This window comes from Ranitomeya imitator, chromosome 2 (assembly GCF_032444005.1).
Source record: "Ranitomeya imitator isolate aRanImi1 chromosome 2, aRanImi1.pri, whole genome shotgun sequence".
Classification (NCBI taxonomy): domain Eukaryota; kingdom Metazoa; phylum Chordata; class Amphibia; order Anura; family Dendrobatidae; genus Ranitomeya; species Ranitomeya imitator.
The window spans coordinates 337,919,043-337,931,359 of NC_091283.1; the positions used below are offsets into that span (position 1 = coordinate 337,919,043).

Genomic DNA, 12,317 nt, shown 5'->3' on the forward strand with positions numbered 1-12,317 from the left:
TTTTTTATGTTAGGCCTACTAAGTCTGTCTGCGGTCCCTCCTTCCAATTGTCCTCCACTGACCACACCAATGCTGACCGTGTACCCATGTAACCTTTTTTAAACCAGCATCGAGCCAACTTTGTGGTGTAAGGCCTACTAGCAGTGTCTGGCTGCGCCACTCAATACAGCTGTCCTCTTAAAAAATGACCTGCAATTATCAGGTTTTATCGGAATTTTAAAACTGCAGTGGGGCTACTAGTTTGGTTGGGACCTACTAACAGTGTCTGCCGCTCCTTGCTGTTCTCCTGGTTTCCTGTCCTGAACGTCGATCTTCAGGCTCTCGTTAAGTACTTGTTAATATTACACTGCATTTGGCCTACTAGTTGGGTTGGGGCCTACTAACGGTGTCTGCCGCTCCTTGCTGTTCTCCTCCAGTGAACAAAGCAGTGCCGCCTGTTTACTACTGTTACCAATTTTGAACTGCATTTAGACTACTTACTGATTTGGGCCTACTCACTGTGTCAGCCTCTCATTACAGTTGTCCTCCACTGAACAAAGCAATGCCGCCTGTTTAGTCCTGTTACCAATTTTGAACGGCTTTTAGCCTACTTTTGTATTTGGGACTATATCTTTGTTTCCTCCTCATCCTGCCCATTGCCCAGCCAGTGCTAGATGACTCTGCTGGTACATTGACCCAGACCGCTACATTCCCCTTGCACGCTACACAGCCAGATTCTGACCCTGCTGAAAGTGAGGTTCCCCTTCCCGCATACTATACCACTTTACACGGGGACAAAGAGGAAGGTGCAGATGAAAGTGCAGGTTCCTTCATCAGGTGGGGGGGGGGGATACTCGTTGGCGACGTCACTGGCACAGGGCCCCTCATAGTACGCAAAAGTGTCGCTGCCGGTGGGAGGCGCCCCCGCCGTGCAAACACACCGCCGTACTTTGAGGGGCCCTGTGCCAGTGCCAATGCGAACGAGTGCCCCCCCCCGCTTGCTCAGGATCACAGCACTTGCAAAGTTGAAATACCTCTCCCTGCTCCACTGCCGTGACGTGGTCCACGTTTCCTGGGCCCACTAAATACTTGACCCAGCCATATCCCCCACAACTTTAGCAAAATGACCCCCAATGTCCAATGGCTAACTATTATTATAAGGTAAATTAAGATTGACAAGCTTCAGTACCAAGAATGGATGTTTTTGCCATTAAAATGGGCACTGTAGGTGTTTTCCTGGCCTCCACTCACTGCCGACTATGCTTCCCCATTGACTTGCATTGGGTTTCATGTTTCGGTCGATCCCCGACTTTTCACGATAATCGGCCGATTTCACTCGACTCGACTTTTGAGATAGTCGTGTTTCGCAAAACCCGACTCGACCCTAAAAAAGTAAAAGTCGCTCAACCCTAGTCATCAGAGCTTAATCTGTAATGCAGGTGGTTGGATGACTGATAATTACCCTGAAGACTTCAAGAGTGCTTTTAAGATAGTATCAAGATCAACTTCAGCTGTAGGATTTTAAGCAACACTAAAGGAGGAGGTTGTGTTTCTCCTAGATTCACTTTACTTCTTTGATGGGGTGTCACTAAATCTTAGAAGTATGGGATGTTCTGATGTTATCACATTACCATTCAAAGGAAGATTGCATTTCATTGGTTGACCATCTTGGTATCTGTTGTTGTATTTTTTGTAGACACCAACTTCATTTTCCTTTCTCACAAACACAACCTCTGCAACTCAGAAACTCAAAAAGCAGCTGTGCTTCAAGGCACTGCATACACAGAAAAGCTCCACGCTATCTTCCTCTGTGACTCTTGGATGCAAATTATAAATGGTAATTTTTTGGTATTCTAAAGGGCTAAAGACAGACTCTTTTGGAGTGGGTCCTACTGATGAACTGGCCTCCTTTGTGACAAGTGTCCGTGACACGTTGGTTAGAGCCTTTGTGTCTTGTGCTGAGTAGTTAGAAACATGTGTGCACAACCGTATGAGGTGCACGTGTAGGTTCCCAAACCGTAATCAGCAAATAATACAAAACCCGGCACTCAACTTTGTGGTGTGAAGAAACTAAAGATTTATTATCCCAAATCAGAAAACGTTTTGGTCCCACAGTTGGACCTTCATCAGTAACTGAAATAAGTATGTACATACAATACAGCATAATTAAAAACCATAACTGGGAAAACATAAATAAAACTGTGAACAAAATAACCAAAGTATATACAACATATGCAACATCCTATGCATATGACTATGGCGAAAATGATGGTGGGTGGGTACTAGTGGTATAAGAGAGTGACCTATGTCGTGGCACAGTGGCAGTACAGTTGTGGAGTTTTACATACCGTTTACTGGGACAATGTATAGATTCAAGTGGCTATATGGCCTGCCTGGGAGGTGCTGAGTAAACATGGGAGCTGTGTATGCATCATTCTGTACCACTTTAGTAAGAGGTAAAGTTTGCACAAGAGAAAAAGAATTTCACGGCCTTTTTTGCACATTGTTTGAAGCTGTGATCTTTATCTTCTTGGTGGGGATATTGAAAAGTTCAAAGTTGTCATCAATACTACCACCGTCCCTATCTTATCAATAGGAACTCTGTTGTTTCCCAGGGTCATGGTTAACTATGTTTATTGGCATTCCTTTAAGAGTGTTTGTAACACTGAAAAAAATTTTTTAGGATGTGACATTTGGATATTCTTGGTAAGATGTATGGGTGAAAATGAAGAACCTTGTGCGGGTGTGTTGATAGTACAGCCGATGCACTCCGCTTTAAAATTAGTTTTAAACGAGCATCCATCACTTTGTTTAATTTTCCTCCAACACTGATCTGCTGCTTTCTAGAATTAAGCATCTCACCAGTAGCTTGTACTTTTACCTTTATAAGGACACCTGCATCTTTGGCAACCTATTTCTCATGGGTATCTTTTACGCCAAGCTTCAGATGCGCATATGTTACACCAATCTTCTGACAGGCATCAAACACATTCTGTTAATTGTGGGTGGGTAAACAACTAATAATTGTAGGCTGGATCCTGGATGTCATACCTCCCATAGCCCCCACTGTTAATAACCCTGTACGTTCCCATTCCTGCAGTCACCATGCCCCTTTTCCTGATCACTCCATCCAATGACTCATCCGCCATATTTCTGCAAAAAACCTGCACCTTCCCAGCAGCAACTGTGTTTGAAACCACATTATTATTTTCAATGGTGTTGATGTTTTTCCCCAAGGGTTAAATGTTTGTCAGCCCATACACTTAGTGTATAGGCATTACAAGTATAGGAGACCCGCTCCTTTAAACTGGGAAAACATTTTTCGGAGGCCTTACTCCACGTCTGTTAAGACACCACACCACAGTAGATCACCATGGTGAACGTGTTCTGTGCTACAACAGCCACATTACTGTTGTCAAGGGTGTTTATGATGCCATTATAAAAAATGTTTATACAGTAGGTTGATGCATACGCCCCAGGGGGAAATGTTTGCCCATACACTTAGTGTATGGGCATTACAAGTAGAGGAGACTCGCTCCTTTAAACTGTGAAAATATTTTTGGGAGGCCATCCTCCACATTTCTTCCTTGGGAGATAGGAGTGCGTGCAAACTTGGGGAAGGCCTTGTATTCACTTCATGGGTAATCTTTATGTGACTTAAAAAAAATTATAATAATGGGAACTTTGCTTTCATCCAGGATGTCTGTTCCAAGGGTTATTGGGGGTGCGTGTAACTTTGCGGCAGGGTAGGCCTTGCATTCAATACATAATCAACCAGTATGGCAGTACCAAATGAATAATGTCAACTTGGTTTTCCTGTGGCCATCAAGTATGTGGGTTCAAAGGCTTATTGGGGTGCATGTGACTTTCTGGCAGGGCAGGCCTTGCATTCAATGCATAATCAAAGAGTATGGCAATACCAAATGAATAATGTTAACTTGGTTTTCCTGTGGCCATCCAGTACGTGGTTTCAAAGGCTTACTGGGGTGCATGTGAATTTTACCCTGGAAAGGCTGTTCCTTAACACATTTCCCGAGACAATCCATTTTGGTTTCGCCTTTGAATGTTTTAGTGTGCGCCTGTTAAAGTGGTGTTAAGCTCTGAAAACATTGGCCGTGTCATTTGAGCACTTCCCATCGATTTCACATGTTTTTAGACCCTAAAATGACTCCAAGGGGGGGGGGGGGATCATGGCAAAAATGCTCAGGTTTCCCATAGACTTACATTGTGCTCGTTGCTCGGGTCGAGTACCCGAGTATTCCAAATTGCTCGACCCGAGCAAAGAGCACATGAGCATTTTAATGCTTGCCCATCTCTATGTAAAACATTTCCCACAGTAAGAACATGAAAAGGGCTTCTACCCTGTGTGACTGCTCTGGTGACTAAGACGAGATGATTTCTTGGCAAAACATTTTTCACATTCTGAACAGGAAAAAGGCTTCTATACAGTGTGCATTCTCTGGTGGCTTTTAAGATGCTACTTTTCTGTGTGAGTTCTTTGGTGTATAACAAAATTCCATTTCTGGCTAAAACATTTCCCACATTCTGAACAGGAAAAAGGCTTCTCCCCTGTGTGAATTCTCTGGTGCATTACCAAATTTGATTTATGTGTAAAATATTTCCCACATTCTGAACATGAAAATGGCTTCTCCCCTGTGTGAGTTCTTTGGTGTATAACAAGAGTTGCTTTCTGGTTAAAACATTTCCCACATTCTGAACATGAAAAAGGCTTTTCCCCTGTGTGGGTTCTCTGGTGCTTACCCAAATCTGATTTCTGGTTAAAACATTTCCCACAATCTGAACAGGAAAAAGGCTTCTTCCCTGTGTGAGTTCTTTGGTGTAAACTAAGATTCCATTTCTGTATAAAATATTTCCCACATTCTGAACAAGAAAAAGGCTTGTCCCCTGTGTGAGTTCTCTGGTGCTTAACATAATTTGATTTCCGGTGAAAACATTTCCCACATTCTGAACATGAAAAAGGATTTTCCCCTGTGTGGGTTCTCTGGTGCTTACCCAAATCTGATTTCTGGTTAAAACATTTCCCACAATCTGAACAGGAAAAAGGCTTCTCCCCTGTGTGAGTTCTCTTGTGCTGACTCAAATCTGATTTCTGTGTAAAATATTTCCCACATTCTGAACATGAAAAAGGCTTCTTCCCTGTGTGAATTTTCTGGTGCTTAACCAAATTTGAATTATGTGTAAAATATTTCCCACATTCTGAACATGAAAATGGCTTCTCCCCTGCGTGACTTCTCTGATGACTAAAGATGTGATTTCTGGTTAAAACATTTCTCACACTTGGAACAAGAAAATCTTTTCTCCGCTGTGTGAATTTTATGTTTAACAAAAAACTTTTCTAAGGGAAAATGATTTCTATGTTCTGAACGTGAAAATGGCTTCCTTGCTTTAGGAACATTTTGCTTTTTAATGCTTATTTTGCGACTTTGATTTTCCGTTGCAGTTGGTAATGAATCAGGACACAAAACCTGTTTCAAAGGATCAGATGACAAATCTTTGCTGTGACGGGATGATGATATATCTGGAGTAATGGAATTCACTTCAGTAATATCCTGTGGAATTTCAAGATGATCTGATTTAAAAATTGAGGATGTAAGCTGTCGCTTTGATCTCCTGTTACAGTGATCTGCAAAGAATAAAATAAATTATGAATTTTGAATAAAAAGTCTATGAATTTTATGTTTTTAACATTTATAGTTAAAAAGTTAGTTAAAATGGCAAGTTACGTAAAAATATTGAATTATTCCCATAGACCAGGGGTGGGGAACTTCAGGCCTCAGGGCCATTTATGGCCCTTGATGACTTTTTATCAGGCCCCCGAGCAGATTCTCAGGGACCGCATTCTTGGGCAGGCAGCTGTATTTTGATTACAACCAGCTCATTAATTGCTTCTTGCTGTTAGCACACACACACACACACACACACACACACACACACACACACACACACACAGTGTTCACTGCTGAACATTGAAGGGCATGCAATTAAAGATTACGTCCTGAAACAAGTGCCAACGTCAGGATGCACTTTGTGGGCGGAATTTGTATGGCCTCTCGAAGGATGGTATAAATATTCAAATGGCCACTGGCAGAAAAAAAGATTCTCCACCTCTGCCAAAGACAATTCACAGTGTAATAGAAACCCAAAACATGCAATAAAAAAACATACATTGCTTTGTAGGCAAAAATAATACCAATAAAACCTTCTACTCATCCCACAAAAATAATTCCCCACTCAGATCTGTCATCTGTCAATGGAAAAAGAGGTTTCTACATTATTAGTTGCTGAAGGCTCTTGAAAAGTAACATGGCTTCCATAAACCAATCCAGCAACATCTGCTCTCCCAAAGTCAAATCTCCCTTTCGCTTCTGAGCCTTGCAGTGTGCCCAAACCATATCTAGCATCCAGGGCCGGACTGGCCATAGGGCAGTTCTGGCATTTGCCAGAGGGGCCGCCACCTGCCGTGGGCCGCTCCCTCTGCAGGAGCCCCTTTGATGTGGTGACAGGAGCCGCTCAGGAGCAGGAGGCGTGGCCTCAAATGCTCTTTTCATGTGAGCAACAGCAGTGCTCGCCACGGGGATAATTTACATACATACCTCTCCTGGAGGCCGCGCAAGATCCACATCTTCACCACAGCTGCTGATTGTAGCACCCAGCCAATGAAATCAAGCAGGAGGAGGTGGGTGGGGCCAGTGCTGAGAGGAGAAAAAGACTATGGAAGATTCCAGCACTGAGCTCCTCCAATAGCAGCTGCAGCGTTCCCTCCTCTGCTGTATCAGTGCTGGAGGATGCAGAGCCGAGAGAGGAGGGCTCAGGCCCGTGTGTGCAACCACTGCTCTAGCAAGGACCTGAAATCCCCTGCTTCTAGGTTTATCATCAGATGAAGAAATCCAGCTGCCTGCAGAAAGAGTGAGTATATAGGTGTATGCTCAATGTGTAAAGTGTGTATTTGTGCAAGTCATGTGTCTGTAGTTTGAGTAGAAGTATATATGCACTATCTGTAAATGTATATAAGTAGTGTGTGTGTGTGTGTATGTGTGTGTATATATATATATATACATACACACACACACACGGTGGGGCAAAAAAGTATTTAGTCAGTCAGCAATAGTGCAAGTTCCACCACTTAAAAAGATGAGAGGCGTCTGTAATTTACATCATAGGTAGACCTCAACTATGGGAGGCAAACTGAGAAAAAAAATCCAGAAAATCACATTGTCTGTTTTTTATCATTTTTTTTGCATATTATGGTGGAAAATAAATATTTGGTCAGAAACAAACAATCAAGATTTCTGGCTCTCACAGACCTGTAACTTCTTCTTTAAGAGTCTCCTCTTTCCTCCACTCATTACCTGTAGTAATGGCACCTGTTTAAACTTGTTATCAGTATAAAAAGACACCTGTGCACACCCTCAAACAGTCTGACTCCAAACTCCACTATGATGAAGACCAAAGAGCTGTGAAAGGACACCAGAAACAAAATTGTAGCCCTGCACCAGGCTGGGAAGACTGAATCTGCAATAGCCAACCAGCTTGGAGTGAAGAAATCAACAGTGGGAGCAATAATTAGAAAATGGAAGACATACAAGACCACTGATAATCTCCCTCGATCTGGGGCTCCACGCAAAATCCCACCCCGTGGGGTCAGAATGATCACAAGAACGGTGAGCAAAAATCTCAGAACCACGCGGGGGGACGTAGTGAATGAACTGCAGAGAGCTGGGACCAATGTAACAAGGCCTACCATGAGTAACACACTACGCCACCATGGACTCAGATCCTGCAGTGCCAGACATGTCCCACTGCTTAAGCCAGTACATGTCCGGGCCCGTCTGAAGTTTGCTAGAGAGCATTTGGATGATCCAGAGGAGTTTTGGGAGAATGTCCTATGGTCTGATGAAACCAAACTGGAACTGTTTGGTAGAAACACAACTTGTCGTGTTTGGAGGAAAAAGAATACTGAGTTGCATCCATCAAACACCATACCTACTGTAAAGCATGGTGGTGGAAACATCATGCTTTGGGGCTGTTTCTCTGCAAAGGGGCCAGGACGACTGATCTGGGTACATGAAAGAATGAATGGGGCCATGTATCGTGAGATTTTGAGTGCAAACCTCCTTCCATCAGCAAGGGCATTGAAGATGAAACGTGGCTGGGTCTTTCAACATGACAATGATCCAAAGCACACTGCCAGGGCAACGAAGGAGTGGCTTCGTAAGAAGCATTTCAAGGTCCTGGAGTGGCCTAGCCAGTCTCCAGATCTCAACCCTATAGAAAACCTTTGGAGGGAGTTGAAAGTCCGTGTTGCCAAGCGAAAAGCCAAAAACATCACTGCTCTAGAGATCTGCATGGAGGAATGGGCCAACATACCAACAACAGTGTGTGGCAACCTTGTGAAGACTTACAGAAAACGTTTGACCTCTGTCATTGCCAACAAAGGATATATTACAAAGTATTGAGATGAAATTTTGTTTCTGACCAAATACTTATTTTCCACCATAATATGCAAATAAAATGTTAAAAAAACAGACAATGTGATTTTCTGGATTTTTTTTTCTCAGTTTGTCTCCCATAGTTGAGGTCAACCTATGATGTAAATTACAGACGCCTCTCATCTTTTTAAGTGGTGGAACTTGCACTATTGCTGACTGACTAAATACTTTTTTGCCCCACTGTACACACATACACTGTGTATGTACTGTAATGCTGCAGGATCACGACCCCCCAGGTTGCCCACCCTTAATTTCTGCAACTTGCATTTTTTAATGCCCTGTGTTGCAGTTTTGTGGAGACAAGTCTATTTTTAAAGGGACCCTGCCACCAGTATTTGAGTCTTTCAACAAATGCCACTGCCTTGATCTCCTCTGTGCTGCATTACACCGTATATTGACTCCTGACCCCCCGTTTACCCCCAAACAAAACATTTGATTTGCTCTCACGCTTTATTTAAGTGAGGCTGGTCGTGCGACATCTCTGTGGTCTGTGTGCCTCATTTCTGCTCCTTAACGTCGTCCTTCTCTGATAAATATGCATGACTTGTCATCCACATAGCACAACAAAATCTTACGCCTGCACAGTAGCATGCGGACTTTCACCGCTGCTGGAATTACATCTTTTGTTGCATATCCAATAATGTGCCTTTCGCCACCCGCAGAGCAGAGTGGACAGGCCGGCAATGCTACTGCAGTGGCGCAAGATTTCGTTGCACTATGTAGATGACGCAGGACGAGTCGTCCACACCAATCAGAGCCGGAGGACGGCGATTAGGAGCAGGGAGGAGGCACACACCACAGATGGTTTGGGGCTATACAGGGGAAGGCAGGAGTCAATATACACATTCTTGTAATGCAGCACAGAGCAGATAACAGTGGTGACATTTGTTGAGAGACTCAAAAACTGGTGACAGGTTCCCTTTAAATTTCTAAATAGCTTTAAACACTTTTTTGCTTCTTTTCAATCTGCTTTTTTTTTTTTGTGTGTGGGGGGGTGTCCTATGCCTCCGTTTACCTTTTTCTTAAAATGACGCATCCTTTTAAAATGCAGCAATTTTCACATCATTTACGTGGGATTTGGTTTTGTTCTCGTAGCGATATACCTGTCCTGTTGAGGGCAGAGTAAAGTACTGCTGTGCGTAGGCGCTGGGCCTCTCTGACCTTTCCTGGCGCCTGAGCACTGCAGCACTTTGCTCTGCCCTCAACAGGGCAGATAAAGTACGCCTGCACAGGAGCCGCGACAGGAAGAAAAGAAGAGGACGTCATCATAGGAAGATGGGAGGCCCCGGACCGGACAGCAACACCCATCGGACCAGAACCGGACCGGGACCGCCCCTGGGTGAGTATAATCTAACTTGTTTTTCTTAAGGTACCGTCACACATAGCGACGCTGCAGCGATACCGACAACGATCCGGATCGCTGCAGCGTCGCTGTTTGGTCGCTGGAGAGCTGTCACACAGACCGCTCTCCAGCGACCAACGATCCCGAGGTCCCTGGTAACCAGGGTAAACATCGGGTAACTAAGCGCAGGGCCGCGCTTAGTAACCCGATGTTTACCCTGGTTACCATCGTAAAAAAACAAACAGTACATACTTACATTCAGCTGTCTGTCCCTTGCCGTCTGCTCCTGCACTGACTGCTGGCCGCAAAGTGAAAGTAGAGCACAGCCACAGCGGTGAGTCACCGCTGTGTGACTCACCGCTGTGCTGTGCTTTCACTTTCACTTTGCAGCCAGCAGTCAGTGCAGGAAATAGACGGCAAGGGACAGACAGCTGAATGTAAGTATGTACTGTTTGTATTTTTACGATGGTAACCAGGGTAAACATCGGGTTACTAAGCGCGGCCCTGCGCTTAGTTACCCGATGTTTACCCTGGTTACCAGTGAAGACATCGCTGAATCGGTGTCACACACACCGATTCAGCGATGTCTGCGGGGAGTCCAGCGACGAAATAAAGTTCTGGACTTTCTTCCCCGACCAGCGACAGCACAGCAGGGGCCTGATCGCTGCTGCCTGTCACACTGGACGATATCGCTAGCGAGGACGCCGCAACGTCACGGATGGCTAGCGATATCGTCTAGTGTGACGGTACCTTTATCTTTCAGGATACATCGGGGGCTTATCTACAGCATTCCAGAATGCATTATAGAATTCTGTAGATAAGACCCTGATGGCGGTGGCCGCAGCTTATAGGCAAAAAATGGGGTCACATATTCTCTTTAAACTATCTAGAGCAGGGGTGTCAAACTGCATTCCTCGAGGGCCTCACACCATGCGTGTTTTCAAGATTTCCTTTGCATTACACAAGGTGCTGGAATCATTCTGTGCAGGTGATTAAATTATCACCTGTGCAGAACAAGGAAATCCTGAAAACATGACCTGTTTGCGGCCCTCGAGGAATGCAGTTTGACACCCCTGATCTAGAGAGCAAGACTATAGAAGTTACAAGATGTGGGCCTGTGTTCTTAAAAATGCCAGGGCTGAATTTCAGTCCCAGTCCGCCCCTGCTAGCATCCATGTATTTGGCATTACTATCGTGAGATGAACCCACTTAATTTATTGCGTGAGACAATCTAGGAACTATGTTTTAGGCAATAAAATGGCAAATGTGCAATTTTCACTCTTTAACCTCCACTGTGTGCTAATTTCCAGAAAACGTCTTTGGTGTCAAAATAGTCACTACTCCTATAGATTAATTCAATAAAAGTAATAATTTCCAAAATGGAGTCACTTTATGGGGATTTCTACTGCTCTTATTTTCTGCCATGATGCTGTGACCCATCTCCTCTGGGATCTGCTCCCACAACATCTGCTTCTGGTATCAAGAGCGGCCTTATTTATTCTGCAGGCAGAGCTGGTGATGAAGGAGATGTCGGAAACAGAAGCTCTGGGCGGCGCAGGCTCTGTCCAGCCACTGAGATTGGGGTGAATGGGACACGTTATACCATCCAGTGTGGCAGTATGAGTTCGTGTGCTGTCCAGCTGAAATTATCTGCTCCCTACTTAACTCCTTCGTGCCAGAGCCCATTTTCGTTTTTGCTTTCATTTTTCGCTCCCCTTCTTCCCGGAGCCATAACTTTTTTATTTTTCAGTCAATATGGCCAGGTGTGGGCTTGCTTTTTGTGGGACGATTTGTACTTTTGAACAACACCATTGGTTTTACTATATCATGTTCTCAAAAACGAGAAAAAAATTCCAAGTGTGGTGAAATTGCAAAAAGCAGTGAATTCCCACACTAGTTTTTTGTGTTTTTTTTCACCATGTTCACTAAATGCTAAAACTGTCAAACCGTTATGATTCTCCAGGTCATTACGAGTTCATAGACACCAAACATGTCTAGGTTCTTTTTTATCTAAGTGGTGAAAAAAAATTCCAAACTTGGTTAACCCCTTCATGACTCAGCCTATTTTGACCTTAACCCCTTCATGACCCAGCCTATTTTGACCTTAAAGGGACTCTGTCACCTGAATTTGGCGGGACTGGTTTTGGGTCATATGGGCGGAGTTTTCGGGTGTTTGATTCACCCTTTCCTTACCCGCTGGCTGCATGCTGACTGCAATATTGGATTGAAGTTCATTCTCTGTCCTCCATAGTACACGCCTGCGCAAAGCAATCTTGCCTTGTGCAGGCGTGTACTATGGAGGACAGAGAATGAACTTCAATCCAATATTGCAGCCAGCATGCAGCCAGCGTGTAAGGAAAGGGTGAATCAAACACCCGAAAACTCCGCCCATATGACCCAAAACCAGTCCCGCCAAATTCAGGTGACAGGTTCCCTTTAAAGACCTGGCCGTTTTTTGGCAATTCTGACCAGTGTGCCTTTATGAG

General features: G+C 44.2%; 1 protein-coding gene, 1 long non-coding RNA gene and 1 pseudogene across 2 annotated transcripts in view; all 3 read right to left on the reverse strand.

The window, feature by feature from the left end:
- Positions 1-1,437: 1,437 nt before the first annotated feature.
- Positions 1,438-4,025, reverse strand: LOC138666505 (polymerase delta-interacting protein 3 pseudogene; annotated as a pseudogene).
- Positions 4,026-4,456: 431 nt separating this feature from the next.
- LOC138666506 (oocyte zinc finger protein XlCOF22-like) lies at positions 4,457-5,395 on the reverse strand. The gene is made up of 3 exons (XM_069754721.1): positions 5,366-5,395; positions 4,774-5,302; positions 4,457-4,632 (listed from the first exon to the last, which is right to left on the reverse strand). The coding sequence occupies exons 1-3, from the start codon at positions 5,393-5,395 to the stop codon at positions 4,457-4,459; spliced, it is 735 nt and encodes a 244-aa protein (XP_069610822.1).
- A 107-nt stretch (positions 5,396-5,502) lies between these two features.
- The window catches only part of LOC138663648 (uncharacterized), a 40,665-nt gene continuing 33,850 nt past the window's right edge, over positions 5,503-12,317 (reverse strand). Inside the window, exon 5 of the long non-coding RNA XR_011318223.1 lies at positions 5,503-5,623. This is a non-coding gene — a long non-coding RNA (uncharacterized lncRNA). The remainder of the gene's footprint in view (positions 5,624-12,317) is intronic.